Source organism: Odocoileus virginianus, unplaced genomic scaffold, assembly GCF_023699985.2.
Source record: "Odocoileus virginianus isolate 20LAN1187 ecotype Illinois unplaced genomic scaffold, Ovbor_1.2 Unplaced_Scaffold_5, whole genome shotgun sequence".
Classification (NCBI taxonomy): domain Eukaryota; kingdom Metazoa; phylum Chordata; class Mammalia; order Artiodactyla; family Cervidae; genus Odocoileus; species Odocoileus virginianus.
This window is the reverse complement of record NW_027224267.1, coordinates 445,846-465,164: the sequence shown is the minus strand read 5'-3', so window position 1 is coordinate 465,164 and position 19,319 is coordinate 445,846. Positions and strand designations below refer to the sequence as shown.

Genomic DNA, 19,319 nt, shown 5'->3' with positions numbered 1-19,319 from the left:
CCTCTCATCCCGCACCCAGGGGCCCCACATCCTTCCGCTCATCCCCTCACCCGAGGGCCCCGCACCCCCCTCTTGTCCCGCATGCTGTCCTGAGCACGCCTGGCCACGGGCCTGCCCCCAGCCCTGCCCCTGAGAAGGCAGCCCCTGCGCCCTCCCGGGCACCCCCCATCCCCCACTGTGCAGGGCCCCGTCTCCCTGGACTGAGGGGGGCTCAGGACACCCCAGTCCCCGGGGGAGAGAACAGTGGACGCCAGGGAGGAGGGGGGTGGTTGCAGGGAGCCCGGCTGAGGGCGGCACTCGGCTAGCAGGCCCTGGGACGTCCTCACCCCCCAGACCGGCCGCTTGCTCGTTCACTCACTCACTCGTTTGCTCACTCACACACTTTACCCACTCACTCACTGTCTCACACACACACTCACTCACTCATTCCCTCACTCATTCACTCACTCAAATACTCACTCACAAACTCACACACTCACTCATTCACACACACACTCACTCACTGATTTACTCACTCATTCATTTATTCACTCACTCATTCAGTCACATACTCATTCTTTAACTCACTCATTCACTCACTAGAGAGGGGAGGGGGAGAGGGAGAGGGGAGGGGAGAGAGAGGGGAGGGGGAGAGAGAGGGGAGGGGAGCCAGGGGCACCTGCAGCTTCTCAAGCAGGGCATCCCCGGCAGCAGGGGTCCTGGTGCCCCTCCCAGGAGCCCAGGCCCTGGGACGGGGGTTCAAGCCCAGCCTTGGTGCCTGCAGCCCCTGGCGGGCCCTACTCTGCCTGAGCCACAGGCTCCCCGGCGGCAGGGCGAGTGGTTGGTCTCTTTGCCATCAGCAGGTGGCAGGTGATGAACAGAGCCCCTGTTGGGGGGCTTCTTTCAGGGGGGTCACACAGCCAGGACAGTGACAGCCAGGACCTGAGCCGCATCCCCGCAGACAGGCCATCATCCCCTGGTGCAGGCCCCCTCATCTGACCGTGGCCGAGGTGGGTGGGGACCTGGCAGGACTCTAGCCCGATGGGTGGAGACGCCACCAGGCTCGTGTGCAGCCTCGCCGTCCGGCATCTCCAGGAGCAGAAAGGGGCCCCCGCATCCCCTCAGCCCCCCAGGCCTCAGCGGGCTGCTGATGTGAGATAAGAGCTGGCTCCTGCGGAAGCCTAGAGGCCAAGCTGGTAGTTTTCCATCATTAGAGCAAGTGATCAGCCTCGCAGGAGGCCAGGCGGGGCTGGAGGATCCCTCCTCCCGGCTCTGAGCAGCCCGGCTGGGGGGCAGCTTTCCAGAACCCTCCGGAGCCTGCCTCTCCCACCATCTGCAAGCTCTGGGGGCCGGCCAGCTGGCCAGCCAGCCATCCACCTCCACCATGCATTTATCAAGCCTCTGAGAACCTCCTGGGCGTGGCACCTGACGACCTTCCCTGGTGGCGTAAAGAACCTGCCTGCCAATGCAGGAGATGCAGGAGACGTGGGTTTGATCCCTGGGTTGGGAAGATCCCCTGGAGGAGGAAATGACAACCCACTCCAACATTCTTGCCTGGAAAGAGTCCCATGGACAGAGGAGCCTGGTGGGCCACAGCCCGTGGGGTCAGGACGAGCAGCTGGTGGCCTTCGCAGCCTCCCTGCCGGAGCCCTGTCCGTCTCCCCCTGTGATCCTGGAGGAATCAGCTGAAGCCCCAGGGCTGTGTGGGAACTCACCACGATTCCTGCTTAGTCGTGATATGAACCTGGTTCAGCTCAGTTCAGTAGCTCAGCCGTGTCCGACTCTTTGTGACGCCATGGACCACAGCACACCAGGCCTCCCTGTCCATCACCAACTCCCGGAGCTTCCTCAAACTCAAGTCCGTTGAGTCAGTGAACTTAAAGCTGCCCTAAAAACATAAAGTCTATTTTTAAAAAGCGTGTAAATGGAAACCCTCGAGTCTGTGGCCTTCTGAGCCTGGCCTCCTCCTCTCATGTAAGGCATGGGAGAGCCGTCACATTTTGCACACATCCGGAGCTGGCCCTTTTGTACCGCTGAACAGTTTTCCACTGCACGGAGGCAGCCATTTATTTGTTCACTTATCAGCTGATGGATTTTTGAATGGTTTCCAGTCTTTTGGCTATTATAAATAAAACTGTTATAAACATTTTTTTTTTTAACCACCCGGGGGTCACAGAGGTGGCAGGCTGCAGGGCCCAGCTCCACACTCAGCGAGCCTCTTTGGCTTGGTGACAACTTGTGAGGCCCGCCAAGACTTCCTGCCAGCCCAGGAATGTTAGCCTGGGACCTCCCGGCCCTGCCTCCCTGCAGCTGCAAGTCCCTGGGGGGTGGCCTGAAGCACCCCCAAAGACACCCCCACCCCCTCGGGGTTGGTGAGCAGGCTGAGAGCAGCTGCCCCGGGACCCTGACCTCCCCTGGGAGCTGACCGACCCCGAGCACTCCTCCAGTGTTTTTTTCTAGGAAACCCGTGGGACAGGCGGTAACAGTCCTCTCTCAGGCTGCAAGTGGGGAAACCAAGGCAGGAGGCTGGGGGAACTTGTCCACGTCACTTGCCTTGTGTGCAGCCCGGAAATGGAGCTACAAGGATCTACGTCCCCCCTCCCCCAAATTCACGTGTTGAGGCCTGAGTCCCCGACCCCTGGGAATGGGGCTGCTTTGGAGAGAAGAGCTTGACAGAGCTGAGGAAGGAACGTGAGGTCTTCGGGGAGCGTCCTGGTGCCATCTGACCAGTGTCCTTACAAGAAAGGACCCAGAGGGGCCATCTCGAGAGGACACAGGGAGAAGATGGCCATGTACACACCCTGGGGAGAAGCCTCAGAGGCACCCACCCTGCAGACACCTTGATCTCAGGCTCCACGCCCCCAGGACCGCGAGGAATTACATTTCTGCCCATCTCGGGTATACGCATTAGGGCGGCTCCAGGACAGATACAGGCCTAAATCCAGAGTACACACTCCAGCCGCTGCATCCCCAGGTAAGGCCGTGTCCCAGACAGACACGCCAGGAGGGGGCGGCTCACCCCCAGCTGCTCCCCCGAGCCCCACCTCTCACCCCAGGTCAGGCCCCCGCATACCGCACACCAGAGTCTGTAAAGTCGTATTTGCCTCAGCGCTTCTGCGGCCAGCTGCCCATCCTCCCGAGGACTGCGAGCTCCACGGGGTGGCAGGGGTCTTCACGTGGCTAAGCTGGTGCCTGGTGGGCTGTGGGCTCTCAGTAGAGATCTTTTTTGACAGAATGGTGATAAGCGTGCCCTGTTTGTGCCATAAAGACCATCCCCGTTACAGGAGGGCATTAAGCGCTTGTAGGATCTCATTGTCGTGTCCCCACAACCCACGTCCAGCGCGAGTCCATCAGTGCTTCTCTCATGGTAGTTCAGATGGTAAAGAGCCCGCAGGCAATGCAGGAGACGTGGGTTGGATCCCTGGGTTTCCGGAAGGTGCCCTGGAGGAGGGCATGGCACCCCACTCCAGTAGTCTTGCCTGGAGAATCCCATGGACAGGAGCTTGGAGGACTACACTTTAAGGGGTGGCAGAAAGTCAGACAGGACAGCAACGAACACTTTCACTTAAACATTTATTCTTTCTTTGGCTGCGCCAGGTCTTAGATGTGGCAGGCGGGATCTTCCATCTTCTTTGGGGATCGGCTTATTTTCCGTTGCAGGCATGTGGAATCTAGCTGCCTGACCAGAGATGGAACCCAGGCCCCCCTGCATTGGGAGCAGGGAGTCTTAGCCACTGGACCACAAGGAAAGTCTCCATAAATGCTTCCTGAATGAGTGAAATGGGTGAGTGGATGGGCCAACTAATGAGTGAATGCCCCCTCCCCCAGTGACCTCCCCCTGAGCACCAGAGACAGAGGCGACTTCGGGCACCTCACAGATCTGGGTCGATCCAGGCTGGTTCAATCCTGCTGGGATTAGCATCAGATCTGGATTTCCTGCCGTCTTCAGAGACAAGCCCTGCCATGCTCCTGCATGTGACTGGCATGTCCACAAGCCCTGGAGGAGGCAAGTGTCCAGGCCAGAGCCCCTGCCATCCCAGGGCCCCTCTGTGCCGCCAAGGGGCTGGTCCCACCCCTGGCGGTGAGGACCCATGAACCTGACCCCCCAGCCCTGTGCTCGGAGCTTCAGAAACCCCTTGCCCCCCCCCAATGGCTGGCCCTCGGAGCCCAGTGTGGAAGGACTCTGGGCCTAAAGCGGGGCCAGGCCTGCCCAAGGGAAGTGCCGGTTAGGCTCTCAACTCCCGCGTGGTACAGTCGCCACTGGGGCCTCCAGGTCCTCGCTGGTTCCCTGCAGAAGCCATGGGAAGTGAGAGGAGGGGACCCTGTGCCTTGTACCCACTTTCCGGAGAAGGAAACTGAGGCTCAGGGATCGCACAGCTCAGTCAGATTCTAAGCCCAGTCGGGGCCTTGGGAAGCTGACATCACTCTGTGCCCAGACTGAGTGGCCGGGGGCACCTCCCCCACGCCAGGCAGGGGTCCCACAACTGGGCTCCAGGCACGTCTGCATTTACCCAGGGCCGAGACCGGCAAGTCCCGCCCCAGCCGCGAGGCCCTGGGCCCCGGGCAGCTGGGCCCTGCCGATTACAGAGCGACGCCCAGCGCAAGAGAATCGCTCCATTGTTTTGCCTCCTACTTGAATCCTCGTGGAAGCAGCAACAACAATCAGATTTTGAATAACAGCTTCATTTGAACCAATTAAAAGAGGACCGATTTTGCTTTCAATTCGATTTGCGATGGCAGCACACTCTAGGAAACGGGTAACTGGATTATTTTTCACCACAAACATTTTGGCATTTTTTATATCCTGGGTGGGGTGATCTTTAAAAGCGGCTTCATTATTCGGCATCATTTCTGAGACGACAGAATAAAAACAAAGCCGGCCCCTCATTCACACCAGGAAGAGCCTGGGATGCGGAGGTTTTTACCGGGCAACCGAGGTTTCAGAGGGTGGATCTCATCACAGGTAAGGAAGGTTTGTGATTCCTGGGCCCTGCAGGATTCTTTTGGCCTAACATCTAATCTCAGCAAACGGATGGGAAACAGCTCAAAGGCAGGTTCTGTGTGCAGAAGGTGCAAGACTCAGGTTTCTCCTCCATGAAACAAGGCTAGTTCACATCTATGCAGAGGGCTTATGGGGACTCAACAAGGGCGGGGTTATTCACGTGAACGGCCCAGTATCTGGCTTCAAGGCAGCACCTTGTCATGGCATTCCCTCTCTGGACCTCAGTTTTCTCATCTGTAAAATGGGACCATCCACCCCACGCTTCCCCGGTGACTCAGCGGTAAAAAATCCACCTGCCATGTAGGAACCATAGGAGACACGGGTTTGATTCCTGGGTCAGGAAGATCCCCTGGAGAGGGGGAACCCACTCCAGTATTCTTGCCCAGAGAGTCCCATGGACAGAGAAGCCTGGCAGTCTACAGTCCATAGGGTCGCAGAGAGTCAGACACAACTGAAGTGACTTAGCACGCACCCCACCTCCTGGCAGAATCAGTCATACAGAACGCCGGCCCAAAGCCGTCAAGCAGAGCGCAGGCAGCAAATGCTGGCCAGGGGCTCACCGTCACGTCTGCTCTGTGTGATTATCTCTGTCATGACTTCCCTCTCTGGGCCCCTCTGCAAAATGGGGAGGGGGCTACTGAACCAGGCCACTCACAGAGTAACTTCCACCCAGAGCTCTTGGAGGAGTCCAGCCCCACCCCTGAAGGCCATGGAGAGTCTTCTGTTTTTGAAGCTTCTGCACAGTCAGTTAAGAGCTAATTAACTGGGTAGGGCGGACCCGCCCAGCTGTATTTGAGCGGACGGCTTCAGCAGCCGGCCTGCACGTGCCGCTGTGGGTCCCCGCAGCCCCACAGCCCAGCCCGAGCTGCGGCCAGCTCAGCCGCCTTTGCTGCGGGAAGTCTCTCCCCAGCGGCCTGAGGGCAGGTGTGGGGCGTCCACTTTGGGGCTCCCGGCACCGCCCGTGGGGCGCTGTCCCGGCCACGTGGTAGACGAGCCCCAGGTGCCCCAGGAGGCTCTCGGGTTTGGCGTCCAGGGATGCTCCTCAGCGGCGTCTCCGGGGGACAAGGAGGACAGCCCTGCATCCGCAAGGCCCCCTGGCCAGGACAACGGGCCGTCCATGCCCCACCCCCAGTCCCCGCTGGGCTGCGGGCCTGGCCAGCCTTGGGGTCTTGCAGCTGGGTCGGGAGGGGGTGGGAGGAGACTCCTGAAGTCTTTCTGGAGGCGAAGGCTAGTCTGGGCCTCACAGGGGTCTATGAGAGGCGCTCAGGGAAGCCGGGAAAGGCACTCCTGGCCGAAGGCAGAGCATCAGCGAAGAGGGGAGCAGGGCAGGGCGAGCGACAGCGGAGCTCAGGCCCGACGGGGACGGCCCAGGGGCAGGCTTGGACCACGTCGACTCTGCCGCCCCTACAGCTCGCTCCGGCCCCAGGGCCAGGCGGCGGCGGTGGTCTCGGACCCAGGCAGCCCCCGCCCGCCCCACCCCGCCCCGTGACCGCCCTGCTTTTCAGCCCTCCCGCTCTGAGCCAGGGGACCCGAGATCCAGGGCCGGGCCCAGGGAAGCGCAGGCTTAGGGTCTGCTGGGATGACCTGGAGATGGCCTTGTCTGATGCACCAGGGAGGGTGGGAGTGGGCATTCCCTCCCACCCATCCCCGACAGGCACTATGGCGAGAATGCCCCTCCAGGGTTCCCTGTGTGGCCCCCCGAAGCCCCCAGCCCTGGAGACAGACAGCGGAGGCCTGCGGGATGGCGCCCAGCACGGGCGGGATGACGGGCGGGCTTCCAGCGGCCGGCCCAGCGCTCTCAGCATCAGACGGCAGGTGTGCGTCCTGTCTCCCTTCCCTCCTTCGCTGCCAGGCAGCTCGGGCGCACTGCGTGCTCAGCCAGGAGAGCGGATGCCCTCAAGCGGGGCGTTCCGGGCCAGCGCTCCCTCTCCGCCCAGTATGGCCGTCCCTTAGCTTGACAGGATGGTCCCATTGTGCCCGAGCTTTTCCTGGGAGTGGCCGTAAATCCTTCTGGCGGGAAGAAAAGCCTTGGGGACCCAGGGCTTTCCCTTGGCCCATGGTTGGCCCATGACTCTGCTCCCTGGGCAGATTTCAGAGGAGCTGTGCCCCGCCTGGAGGTCAGCGGTCCTCTCACATGCATGCCCCCCTACCGCACCGAGGCAGGAGAGGATGTGCCCGCTGTTTACAGACGGTGCGAGATGGGGTGGGGTCACACAGAGAGCGGACTTAGGTTGCCTGCCTGGGTCCCTCTCAGGCAAACTGGATGCTTCTACCCTCAGCCTCCTTGTCCCTTGGGTGTTCAGTCCCTCAGTCGTGTCTGACTCTGTGACCCCATGGACTGCAGCCGGCCAGGCTCCTCTGTCCATGGGATTCTCCAGGCAAGAATACTGGAGTGGGTTGCCATGCCCTTCTCCAAGGGATATTCCCAACCCAGGGATCAAACCCGGGTCTCCCGCACTGCAGGCAGACTCTTTACCGTCTGAGACCCCGGGGAAGCCCTCCTTGCCCCTTTGATAATCTCAAGAGTCCAGCAGGTCGAATGGGAGCCTGACCTTCTGTCATGTGGTGAAGGGGGGGAGGGCATGCTGAGGTCCCCTGGCAGTGCTCAAGGGAACTTGGGGGTCCTCACAGTGGGACACTCTCACTTGGGTCTCCCCTATAGTTCTCATCTGTTCCTCGGCTCCAATGAGCCGGGCTTCTACTAACACAGAACTCACATCCTTCCAGCGCCGCAAGTGCAAGGCATCTTCAGCCAGAATGCCTCCTGCCCCTCCTCGCTGCACGTGGTGGGGGGCTGCGGGGGCTTGCCGGGACCAGAGGCCCGGGTTCTGCTCCGCGAAGCACCACAGCTGGCCAAGCAGACTCAAGATGGGCCTGCAGGCGCCGGGTGTTTTGATCCCAGGCTGCACTGGAATATTTGAGCCCTGCCGACGGATGTGATATAAAAATACAGCCGGCTGCCAGCACACCCGGGAAGGACCGCTTCCTCGCCAGCGGGCGCCCCGGCAACGAGTCTTCTCCCAGCCCTCAGCCCCCACCCCCGGAGCTGGGGGCAGGACTCAAAGACTGGAGCTGCTCTTCTGAAGTGTGAACAATCCTGCCTGCTCCAAGCGACTTTTTTTTTTTTAATTCCATACTGAGCTGTAAGGGAATATTTGGATTATTCTTCTCCCCGCCCCCCCCGCCCCTCCCCCCCGCCGCCTTCTACAAACTCAGCAGTTGAATTAAAATACAGGAATGAATTGTTTAAACGAATGTACGTCTATGCTTGTCTCTGAGAACTAACTACATCAGTGGTGGGCTCTGTCCCAGACAGCACTGAAGCCAACCCCCCCATCCAGTACCCTGTTCTCCTTTAACCTGCTTGCGGGTGTTTTTTTGATTTTGCCTGAAACCTCGGGAGAGCCAAGGGGAAGGAAGCGGGGGGCAGGAAGGTGGCGGAGGGCCATACTTCTCCAGCAGCAAAGCCCAGGGGTCGCCCCTGCTCACAGGACCGGAGCTGGGGCGCTCGAGGCAGAGATCTCCTGGCCTGTACGTTTCCAGGCTCGTGGCAGGCTCTGCCCTCCCCATCCTGTGGGTCTTGGCCCAGACAGTCAGCTCTGGGCCTGCGTTTCCTCAGCCCCAGACAGAAGTGGACAGTGACGGTGCCATGGAGCAGACACCAAGGTGCCCGGAGAGAGGCAAGCACCTCAGGGCATCTTTGCGCCCGTGACCATGCGCAGTGCATGGGCCCGCTAGACGAGGGCGGGACCCGCCTCTGCATCACAGAGAAACCTGTCTCCCTGCGGGCTGGCTCCCGGACCACGCGGGCACCCTCAGGCACCCTCGGGGGGTGTCAGCACCCCCACTTCACTGACGGAGCCGGAGACCTGGAGCAGGGCGACTGGCCCATCTCCCTGCGGCAGGCAGGGTGAGAAGCCAGGTTCTGTCTCTGTTTATCCAGCTTAAAAGAAAGCCTCTCCAGGCAGCAATTATGATCAAGTGGTGAACATCTGTTGGCTGAATGGGGCATTAAGCACCGGGCGCCAGCGTTCCCAGCCACAGCCCTGGAAGGTGCAATGCTCAGGATTAGGGACGGGGAAGGGGAAGGGTTTGCTGACACTCTTCCATGGGTTGTGTCCGGCTACATACTCCTGCCAGAGTCTTGGGGTTCACCCCCCAGGAGCAGGGGGAGGGTGTGGTATCACCCCATTGCACTGGGGAGGCAATACCTCTGTCGGTGAGGCTCTCTCCAAGGGAAGGTCCCTGCTCTTGAGCCACCTGCCCCCCATTCAGCTGGTAAGTTGGCTCCCAGACAACAGGCCTGAGCTTCCAGCCCTGACCCACTTGACAGGGGCAGAGCAGTGATAAGACTCAGACAGGGCAGGGCTTTACTGGGGGCTCACTCAGCAGTCCTGGTGAGAGCTGGGCCTACAACATGGACACTCCGTCCAGGCCTGGGTGATGCGGAGGTTAGGGAGGTTGCCACCAGCCTTGACCAGCCGTTTCCTGCACCCCTCTGCCCACCGTGACCCCAGTCCGTGAGAGCTCTTCCTAGCAGGGTATCCTGAGGGCCCGTAAGTTGGGGTGATGAATCCAGATAGCTGCAGAGTTCCCCCACAGGGTCCGCCCTGGCATGTCGGACCAGGAAAGGGGCCTGTTCTGGCTCCGGATTCAGGGGAAGGGGGCTTGAAAAAGCAGGACCCAGGGCTGACCCCTTCCGGAGACAGCCATCCCAGGCCAAAGGCAGGTGGGTGGTGATTAAGCAGAGCCGGGCTGGCAGACAAGGGCTGGGCAGGGGAGGGGACATACAGGAAGGCCGGGAGAGGCAGAGTGGGGCGGGAGGGTTGGGTGGTCAGAGCAGGGACCCCTGGCACTGAGCCCCGCTTGCTCACTGAGCATGCGTGCGTCCGTGCGTGTGCGCACACACGGGCGTCTGTGTGTCTCAGAGGTGCGCCTCGTGTTTCTCTCCCACAGCTATCCCAGGAGCTCCTGGGCTCTGTGTAGGGGGCTGGAGGCGCCAGGGGGAGACCCTCTCTGATCCTTTCCTCTCTTCTAGCCGCCCCTCCCCAAGCCTTAGCGCGGGATGAGCCCAGACTCCCTGGAGGCTGTTGTGGGCTGGGCATGGGGGTGAGGCTGGCTGTGCTGGGGGAAGCCTAGATTCAGAGAGGGGTGGGTATGGATGGAAGACCGCCCTCCAGCAACTGTATCTGCAGTTAATCTGGGGGTCTCTTGATTTCCTTGGTCTCTGGGCCAGTAACAACACAAGCATTTTGAGCACATGCTCTGGACATCTGTAAGATAGTTACCTTTAAACAAATACCCCCACCCCCACCTGATGCAAGAAAAGGTGGGAGGTGGGGGGTGTCGGGCAGGGTGAGGGTCTGGAGGGCCCCCACACCCAGGGCTGAAGGACTGACATGGCACCCACCACTTAGATTACAAAGGTTTATTTAGAAAAAGAGTTTGGTTGTTTTGGCTGTCAGTCGTTTTTGGCAAACATTTAAATACTTTGGGTAACCAAAGATTGCCAGTGCCTTGGTTCCTCCCCCACCCCCACCCCTGGAAAGCCACCCACGAGGTCCTGGGAGGTCAGCCCTTGCTCAGAGGTGGAGAGGGGGGTAGGGTGGCATGTGTTGGGGGCGGAGAAGGCTCCTTTCTCGTCAATTTGGGAGGATAAACCTAGTGCCAGTGGAGTCTACCACCCGGCCCCACGACCACACTTGGGCGGGGGCCCCTCCGGGGAGCTGGATTCAGGCCTAGAGCCCCAGAAGCAGCCCCTGGCTGAGACAGGAAGGCAGAGGGCTCTCCCCTCTCTCCTTCCCCGCTCCCCGGGGGCCTTGCAGTCTCTGAGCCCTGTGTACCCGCCCCTGCACCCCGAAGGCCAATCCATCCTTGGGTCCCTGGGAGGCCGGCTTTGCCCGCCTCCGACAGGAGCTGTCCAGGGCGTCCACGCCCGGGAAGGGCGCGCAGGTCACTGCCTGAAGCCCCTTCTCCTCCGTCGGAAGAGGATGTGCTTGAAAGAGCGCCGGAAGTCCTGGTTGAAGACGGTGTAGATGACCGGGTTGAGCGAGCTGTTGCAGTAGCCGATCCAGAAGAAGAACTTGAAGAGCGGGCCAGGCACCTGGCAGGCTTCGCGGCAGATGCCGTACAGGCTGTAGGTGAAGAAGAAGGGGAACCAGCAAATCACGAACACGCCCATGACCACCGCCAGCACGAAGGTGAAGCGCTTCTCCCGCGCCTGGGCCACCTTGCGGCGGCACACGCTGCTGCGCGCCCGGCGCCGGCGCGACAGGAAGAACTCGACGGAGCGCGAGCTGGCGCGGGACAGGCGTCCGCCGGGGCCTGGGGACCTCGCGGCGGCCAGCGCGCCCGGCTCGGCCGTCACCATCCCGGGGCCCGCGCCTTCGGCGTCCGCGGCCCCCTCGCCGGCCCCGCGCCGCCGCCCGCCCCGCCGCAGCGCGCCCCGGCGCCGCCGTCTCTCGGCCGCCGCGCTGCTGTCCTCCGGCTCCACTTCGGCGCGCGGGCGGCGCGCGGGCACACAGTGCCCGTTCTCGCCGGCGCCCAGCCCGTTCTCCGTGGTCGGGGACGCGCCGTCGGGGCCCGCGGGCTCGCGCTTCTCGCTGAGCGTGCGCGTACGCAGCTTGGCCACCCGGTAGATGCGCGCATAGACCAGGCCCATGATGAGGCAGGGAGCGAAGAAGGAGCCGATGCAGGAAGACAGGATGTACCAGGTCTCGTCGTTGAGACCACACTGCGGGTAGGCGGCGCCGTCGGGCTGGCGGTAGAGCGAGACGAGCGGCGGGAAGGAGATGACGGCCGAGATGAGCCACACGGCCACGATGGTGGCCTTGACGCGGCGCGGCGTGCGCTTCAGGTTGTACTCGACGGCCTGGGTCACGGACCAGTAGCGGTCCAGGCTGATGGCGCACAGGTGCACGATGGACGAGGTGCAGAAGAGGACGTCTAGCGCCAGGTACACGCCGCACCACACCTGCCCGAAGTACCAGTAGGCCATGAGCTCGTTGGCTAGCGAGAAGGGCATGACCAGCGTGGCCACCAGGATGTCAGCAGAAGCCAGCGACACCAGGAAGAGGTTCTGCGGCGCGCGCAGCGCGCGGCTGGTCAGCACGGCGATCACTACCAGCACGTTGCCCACCACGGTGAAGACGATGAGGAAGCCCACCACGGCCGCCAGCCCCGCCACGGCGCCCGCCGAGTACTGGCCCGGGGGCGGTCCCCAGGGGGCCCCCGAGCCGTTGGCGACCCTGCCGTTGCCCCCGTCGCCGGCGCCGCTCGCGTTGGGGCCCGCCGCTGCCGCCGCCGCCGCCGCCAGCGCCGCCGCCAGCGCCGGGGACGCCATGGTCCTCCCGCAAGCTACGCGGTCCCGCCTGGAGCCGGGGCGCAGTCGCGGCAGCTCGGGCGCCCCCCAGCCCGGGTCGGAGCCCGCATCGCCGCCTGCGCCTAGGGCGCGCCCGCCGGGGACCTCGGCGCCCCGCAGGCGGCCCTCGGCCGTGGCGGCCCGGCTAGCGCGCGGCGCGCCGGAGAGCGTGGCTGCCCGGCTCCCAGCCGCCGCCGCCGCCGCCGCCGCACGCGTAAGTGCAGAGCAGGAGGCGCCCGGAGCGAGCAGCGACGCGGCGCCGAGGGGGAGGGGGCAGGTCCCGGGGTCCTCGCGCGGCCCCGCCCTCGGCCCGGTTCACGGGGAGCGCCCGGGCCGCGAGCCCGCGGCGACTCGGCGCCCGAGCGGGCGTGCCCGGGCGGCCCCGCGGCCCCGGCACCCGGCCGGGGCGCAGGCTGCAGGCGGCGGCGGCGGCGGCGGCCCGGGCGCTCCGCCTCCCATCCGGCCGGCTAGGGCTCGGCGCGCCGGGGCGCGGGCCCCCGCTGCTCGGGGCCCCCGCGCCCGCGCGCTGCCTCCGGCTCCAACTTTACTTTCCCGGGCAGGGCGCCGGCGCCGCCGAGCGTCCTCCCCGGCTCCTCCTCCTGCCGCTCCCGGCGCGGGCACCCCCCGCGGTTCGCGCTCCGCCGTGCGGGCGCCGCCTCGCCTGCCTCGGCTCGCGGGAGCTGCGCCGCCGCCGCCTCCTCCGCCGCCGTGCGCTCGGCGCGAGTGTCACCGCTCCGGCTCGGCTTCCAACTTGGGTAGAGTTGCGCAGCGGGGCGGGGCGGGGCGCGGGCGGGCGGGGGCGGCCTGGCGGGCAGGCCAGCGCCGCCGGCCGGGGGGGAGCGGGCCCAGCAGCCCGAGCCCGCGGCCGCCTCGGCGAACCTGCCCGCGCGGCGCCGGGGAGGAGCCCGGGGCGGTGGCGCGGGGCGCGCGCGCCCGGCAAGGGCGCCTCCTCCAGGGCTGTCCGCAGCCTGCGCGCCGGGGCCGAGTGCCGGCTGGCCTGGGCGGTGAGTTCTAGAACCCTGCTCTTTCTAAGACGGCCACCTCCTCACCTGTCCGGGCACACGCGCGCGCTCGCCCGCAGCGGGGCCTGCTCGGGGGGGTCCGCGGCCTGACCGGAGAGCCAGCCACTCGCAGCCCGGCGGAGTACGCGACGCGGCTAGGGTGCGCCCTCGCTGCGAGGGCCGACTCCCGTCTCTGGGGGATGCTCGGGGGCCCAGCCGCCTCCCCACCCCCGGCCTCTGCTGGAGCGTGAATCATGACGGCGGTGCCTGTGGAAGCCCTGGGCAGGCTCCCAGGCTCTGCACCCTTGTTGGCAATTCCTGAAGTTGAATTGTTATGCTCCATAAGCCCTGCTTTTTAAAGGCTGGGGGATGTTCTGTATCTCCGCCTCTGACAAACGCCCCAAACTGAATTGCCAGATGAGGGGCTGTTCGGCGTGGGAGCCACATTCCTGCTTAGGGGAGAGGTGTTGGGGTAACCCCCACCGACCCCTGCCCCACGCCCGTGTGCGTCTGTTCTGCAGTTGTGCGCTGCTGCGTGCTGGCCCCCACCTCCAGGCAGCCGAGGTCTGTGGCATACGGAGCCTGGGGAGGAGGACCGCGGTCCCGGCCAGGCGTTTTTCACTAGGACTGACGGTAAGACCGTTGCTCCCAGCAGAGCAGAAAGACCCGGGCTGGCCTGCAGCTCTCTTCGAATTCCCCGGGGGCGGAGGGGACGGGGGTTGTGTCTGGGAGGGGGGAGGGGGATGCCCCCGGGTACTAGGAGGCTAGCTCAGGGAGGGGTTGGAGCCACACACACACACCCCACCATGATGCCTAGAACTGTGCCCTGGTGCAGGGCTGCTTCTCTCTGCTCTGAGCTCCGGAAAAGCTCAAAGGCCTTCCCCGGAGAGCAGGCTGTCTCAGCAGAGAGGCTCACGTGGAGCACCGCCGTCCTTGTTAACATGGTTCCACTAATGGGGCGGGGCAGGGTCAGGCCAGGGCCAGGCTGGAAATCAGATCGTCCTGATGGCAGACCTGCAGAGGAAGGTTAACTCTCCTGGGCCAGTCCTTGGCATTTATGCAGTTTGGGGAGCAAAGCCATGATCGCGTGTGACCCAGGGAAGGTAGAGGCCCCATCTTTGTGAAAGGCCCTCTGGTCCTGGAGCCTGAAAGGTGCCAGCAGTCAGGGTGCTGAGGGGTGCACTCTGCAGGGAGACCCCTGCGCCTCCATCTTTGGCTCGCCCTGGCTCTGTCTGGATCAGACCTCCCGTCTCGAATGGTGGCTGTCTGGCGTCGATGGTGCCACGCACTGAGATGGGTGCAGGGAATGCCATCAGTGCCCTGGGGGGCCCTCCTCCAACCTGGGAGTGGGGTTATCAAGGAGGGCTTCCTGGAGGAGGTGACCTCTTGAGCTGCGTTTGAGAGTGAGGGGAACTGTTAGGAAGTGAGAGGGCCCTGTTCATTGTGCTCCTTGGGGTGGGTTGGGCTTTGTCCTGGTGGGCATGTCCTCGGAAGGGACACGGTGCTTGTCACATACAGATTCTGGAGAGGTCTGCCCTGCCATCAGCTGGACCGCGGTGTGGGCCTCTTCCTGGCCTTGAGGGACTCTTATCTTTCGAGAAGCACTTTGGGGGCTGAGTCCAAGGGTCCTGCTCCATGCGACACCCTACGTGTCCACAGGCAAGGCCAGCCTGGCATGAGGGATTTGAAGGAAAAGCAAGGCGGAGCTCTAGGGGCCGCAGAGCAGACAGCACGGCCCACCGCCCAGGCAGTGGCTCTCCAGCCCGGCCAGGCTGGGAACTTCTGCAGAGTCTGGCAGCCGAGGGACCCAGGCCCCTGGGGGACGCTGGGCCGGCCTTCTGACCTCAGAGAGCAGACAGTGCCTGGCTGGCCGAGCTGGGAGGAGGCAGGAGGAAGGGCCGCTCCTGAGGGTCCAAGGCCCAGAGGCAAGGGGCGGCAGAGGGCCTGGTCCCTGCGGGGTCCTTGCGGTAGAGAGCCCTGGCCTGGACGGCACCGCGGGCAGGCCTGCTCCGTGCACTGGAGGGAGGCCCCGGGGTCTCAGCTGTGCACTGTGGAGCTGGAGAGGCCTCTTACCCCGAGACAGAGCCTGAGGCTCAACAGACGGCTCCCCGCTGCCCTGGAGCAGACGAAACCTCCTGTGCCCTGGGAGACTTCCTGTCCTGGGGGTCATGCCCACCAGGCCCGGGCTTGGCAGGACAGGGTGGGTGACAGGAGGGTGCTCTGGGGAGTCAGGCTGAGCTGGTGGGGAAGGGGGCGTTGGGGGCGTCTCAGGAGGAGAATGTGGAGGTGGATCATGCTGGGGCTATAAGGGTGTCCTCACCTTCATCCCCTGCGACCCATGGCATGCTGGGTCCCGGGCCCGCTCCTGGGAGGAGGGATCTGGGTGCGGTATCTGTGTAAGGTCTGTGCTCGAGTGGCCTCAGCTCAGGCGAAGGGGAGGAGGATGCATCTCCTTGAGCTGCCTCCCTGAATGCGCAGGTATGCGTGTGCACAAATGCACACGTACATATCTGTGTGCACACATATCCACGCACACCTAGTCTTGTATCTTCACACACACTCACACGCATCCAGGAATATTTAGACACACAGCCACGTACATGACCATGCATTCACAGAAGCATCCATGTGTCAGCGATGCACACACATGTGTATTCATGTACCTGCAAGCACCATGTGTGCACACCTACCCACACACGCATGCATAGGTCACACACGCTATGCTCATACATGTATGTGTGCACACACATATCCACACACGTCCAGTCACACATACTGTGTGCTCACATGCAGGGATTTGTGTGCACACTTCATTTGTGTACATACAAGCATCCAGCACACAGGCGTGCCTTTCCACATGTGCGTTCCTGCACATGCCCACCCACGCGCTGGCACACGTGTGCACACCCACACATGCACACGTGCCTGTGGCCTCGCTCACCCTCCCAGATGCAGGCAGGCTGTATCTCTGGTGCCCCAGTGCGGGCAGCTCTTCCAGGCGTCGGGCTGGCTTCCACCTTGCCTCCTCGGCCTCCGCGGGGGCCCTTTTGTCCCTGCCTGCCGTGGACTTGGGGCTCCGTCACAGGCCCTTCTCCAGGCTGGCAGCTCTGCCCCCTCTATCCTGCGCGCTCTCCTCTTCCTCCAAAACATGAGGCTTGAGATTCCTCCCCGGGAGGCCTGCCTGCTTTCCCCGGCTGGCGGGGAGCCACTTCACTGGGCTTCTGTGTGCCCCTCGGGGCAAACCATCATCAGACCTCATCTCTGCTGTGGGCTCTTGCGGATGGGCCACATCTCTGTCCCTCTGTCTGGGGGAGGCCTGACTCACAGCTCGCGGTGGAAGCATGCAGGAGGAATGGGTGGTCCGAAGGGCCTGGTGACCTCCATCCTCCCTGGCCACACTGGATGCGGTGGGGTCGCCCGTGCGGGTGGCGGTCGGCAGAGCACAGCGGCAGTTCACCCAGAGCCAGACCCGGCCTCCCCGCCCGGCGGGCCCTTCCTGGCTCCGTTCTGTGGAGGTCCTGGATTTACGCTCCTGCTTATCCCCTTACCTTCTGTCTGGCAGTCCGAGAACCTCCTGCCTCCCCTGGCCTCCGTTTTCCCATCTGTAAAGTGGGGCTATTGACTGGATGGTTGTAAGGTCCGCGCCGGCTCCTCCCCGGCTGGGCCTCCAGCCGCTGGGAGTTTTGCTGTGTCTGCGGTCTTTGCCCTCAGCTGGTGCCTGCAGGGAGGGGGAAGGGCCTTTGCACTCCGCTGGCTGGTGCCGAGCCAGGGGTGGGCCAGCCCGGCATTCCAGTCTCGGACCTCAAGACTTGATTTGTCCCCAACTGGTCTGAGGATATTGTGTCCCCAACTTTACTTGTAATTTCATTTTTAAGGCTGAGGCAGGGGAAAAAAGGCAGCTTGCTTCCTCTCCCCGCCCCTCCTCGAAGAATTCCAGAACCGCTTTGTCTTGTCAGAACGCGGCCGGGATCTGCGTGCACTAACTCCACTGCGATATCGATCACAGTGATGGACTTGGCACCGCTGAGCTCCTCCAGGGCTGGCATGGGGCCCTCTGGGGGAAGAACGGCTTTGGGGACTGTCTTGGACTTGCAGGGAGCGTAATGGATTCAGGCTGCGAGTCAGCATGCTTGTGGAGCATCTGCTCTGCACCTCGCTCAGCCTGGGGGCCCGCTGGGGCTCAAGCTCACATCCACCCATCACATGGGGGCCCGCTCAGGGCTCCCCTCTGCCCGCCGCTCCAGGCTGACCGGTCCTCCGTCCCGGGCCTTGCTGCTGCCCAGACTCCTGAGCCTGGTGATCAGGGCCCTCCGTGGCCTGGCCTTGACCTGGACTCTGGGCTTGAGCTGACCAGGCATCGCCTCGTGAGCACCCCTCTCCGAGCCCGTGAATGGGGACGACGGAGCCCCCACCCTCCACGGCAGGCGAGCAGGTTCTCCGGAAAGATGCACGCAGAGCTCTCAGCCCTGGGTGCCCCGGCGGTACCCGTCTCTGCTGCCGTTCCCTGGGCCTGGAGCACCCGCCCCCGCCTGTCACCCACCTGAGCAGGCGGGAGGCACAGTGCCACACCCCCTCAGCACCAGGGAGCGGGGGCTCCTACTCGGAATCCCCGACAGGGTCCCTGGCCCATGGCAGCTGCAGGGCCCCTTGGCAGCTCCGGGGGTCATGTCCTGGGGAAGCGTCACCTGCAGCTGCCCCTCCGACCCCTCCTGTTCCTCGGCCCCTGCCCGTCAGCACTCACGAGCCGCCACGCTTCGCCAGGTCCTGTCCTGATCAGTCCCTGGGTGATGGGCCCCCCTCACCCTCCTCGCATCCCCCTCACGGTGCGTGCTGGGTGGCATCCCATCCTGCAGATGAGGGTGGAGGCTAGGTTGCTCCGGATCACGCATGGGTGCGAGCTCAGGTCCCCTATCCTGCTGTCTCCACGCTGCCTGCCGTCTGCTCACCGGTGCCTCCCTGGCCATTGGCCTCAGTTAGTGGGGGACCTTGGAAGGGCTTTCTGAAGGGGGGAGCATTGAGGGCCTGGCATGATCCTATCCCCAAGCCAGCCCCCCCGCCCCCGCCCCAGTCTGCTCTCCCGAGGCCAGAATCCTAGGCCCAGCCCCCATCACTTTTTCTGAGCTTCAAGTTCTTCCCAGCACTGTGGGGGCTCTGCATTTGTCCAGAGGGCATCTCCTGGGCACCTGCTCTTTGCCAAGTGTGGACAGTGCCCACGGAGAGACCACAGCACCCCCCAGGCCCAGCTGAGGGCTCGGGGCACGGGCCCCCGACCTCTAGGGACCTGCCGGGGGCTCAGGGAGGACCTTCTGGCAGGAGGAGGGGCCCCGCTCAGACTGGAGGGTGAGGCGGCAGGATGCTCCGGTGGCCGCAGTGACCCAGGCCCGGGGGCACACCCCTTCCTGCGTGAATGGGGTGGGACGTCGCCGCCTCATCCAGGCTCCTAACCAGCTGGCTTTTGGTTTCTTGTTTTTCAGGCTCCCAAGTCGTGCCTGACTCTTCCCGATGCCACAGACTGCAGCACGCCAGGCCGCCCCGTCCCTCACCACCTCCCAGAGTTTGCCCAAGTTCGTGTCCATTGAATCAGTGATGCCATCCAGCCATCTCATCCTCTTAAAGGAGATTATCCTGTCTGGGCCTGACCTGATCAGGTGAAGCCTTTAGAAGCATCAGAGGGGCTCCCCTGCTGGCCATGCCGAAGAGAGGCAGTCCCTGGGTGAGGACCTGAGTGTAGCCTTTACGGGCTGGATGGTCCCTGGAAAACCAGAAGAAAGCTCACCTTGGCCATTCAGCCTCTGGAAACTGAACTCTCGACAGCTGGGTGAGCCTGGAAGAAGAGGGGCGGTCCCTGGCCTCGGGTGAGAACCTGGTCTCAGCTGACACTGTAATTTCAGCCTCCAGACCATGAGCAAGGAGTCAGCTGGCCTGTACCTGGACTCTTGGCCCATGGAAACTGAGATAGTAAATGTGTGTTGCTTTT

General features: G+C 63.5%; 1 protein-coding gene across 1 annotated transcript; it reads right to left on the bottom strand.

The window, feature by feature from the left end:
• Positions 1-10,394: 10,394 nt before the first annotated feature.
• ADRA2C (adrenoceptor alpha 2C) lies at positions 10,395-13,350 on the bottom strand. The gene has a single exon (XM_070462596.1). The coding sequence runs from the start codon at positions 12,321-12,323 to the stop codon at positions 10,935-10,937; it is 1,389 nt and encodes a 462-aa protein (XP_070318697.1). The 5' UTR covers positions 12,324-13,350; the 3' UTR covers positions 10,395-10,934.
• Positions 13,351-19,319: the final 5,969 nt, after the last annotated feature.

Coding starts and splice junctions, on each gene's coding strand:
- ADRA2C (XM_070462596.1), bottom strand. CDS start 12,323: ATGGCGTCCCCGGCGCTGGCGGCGGCGCTGGCGGCGGCGGCGGCGGCA.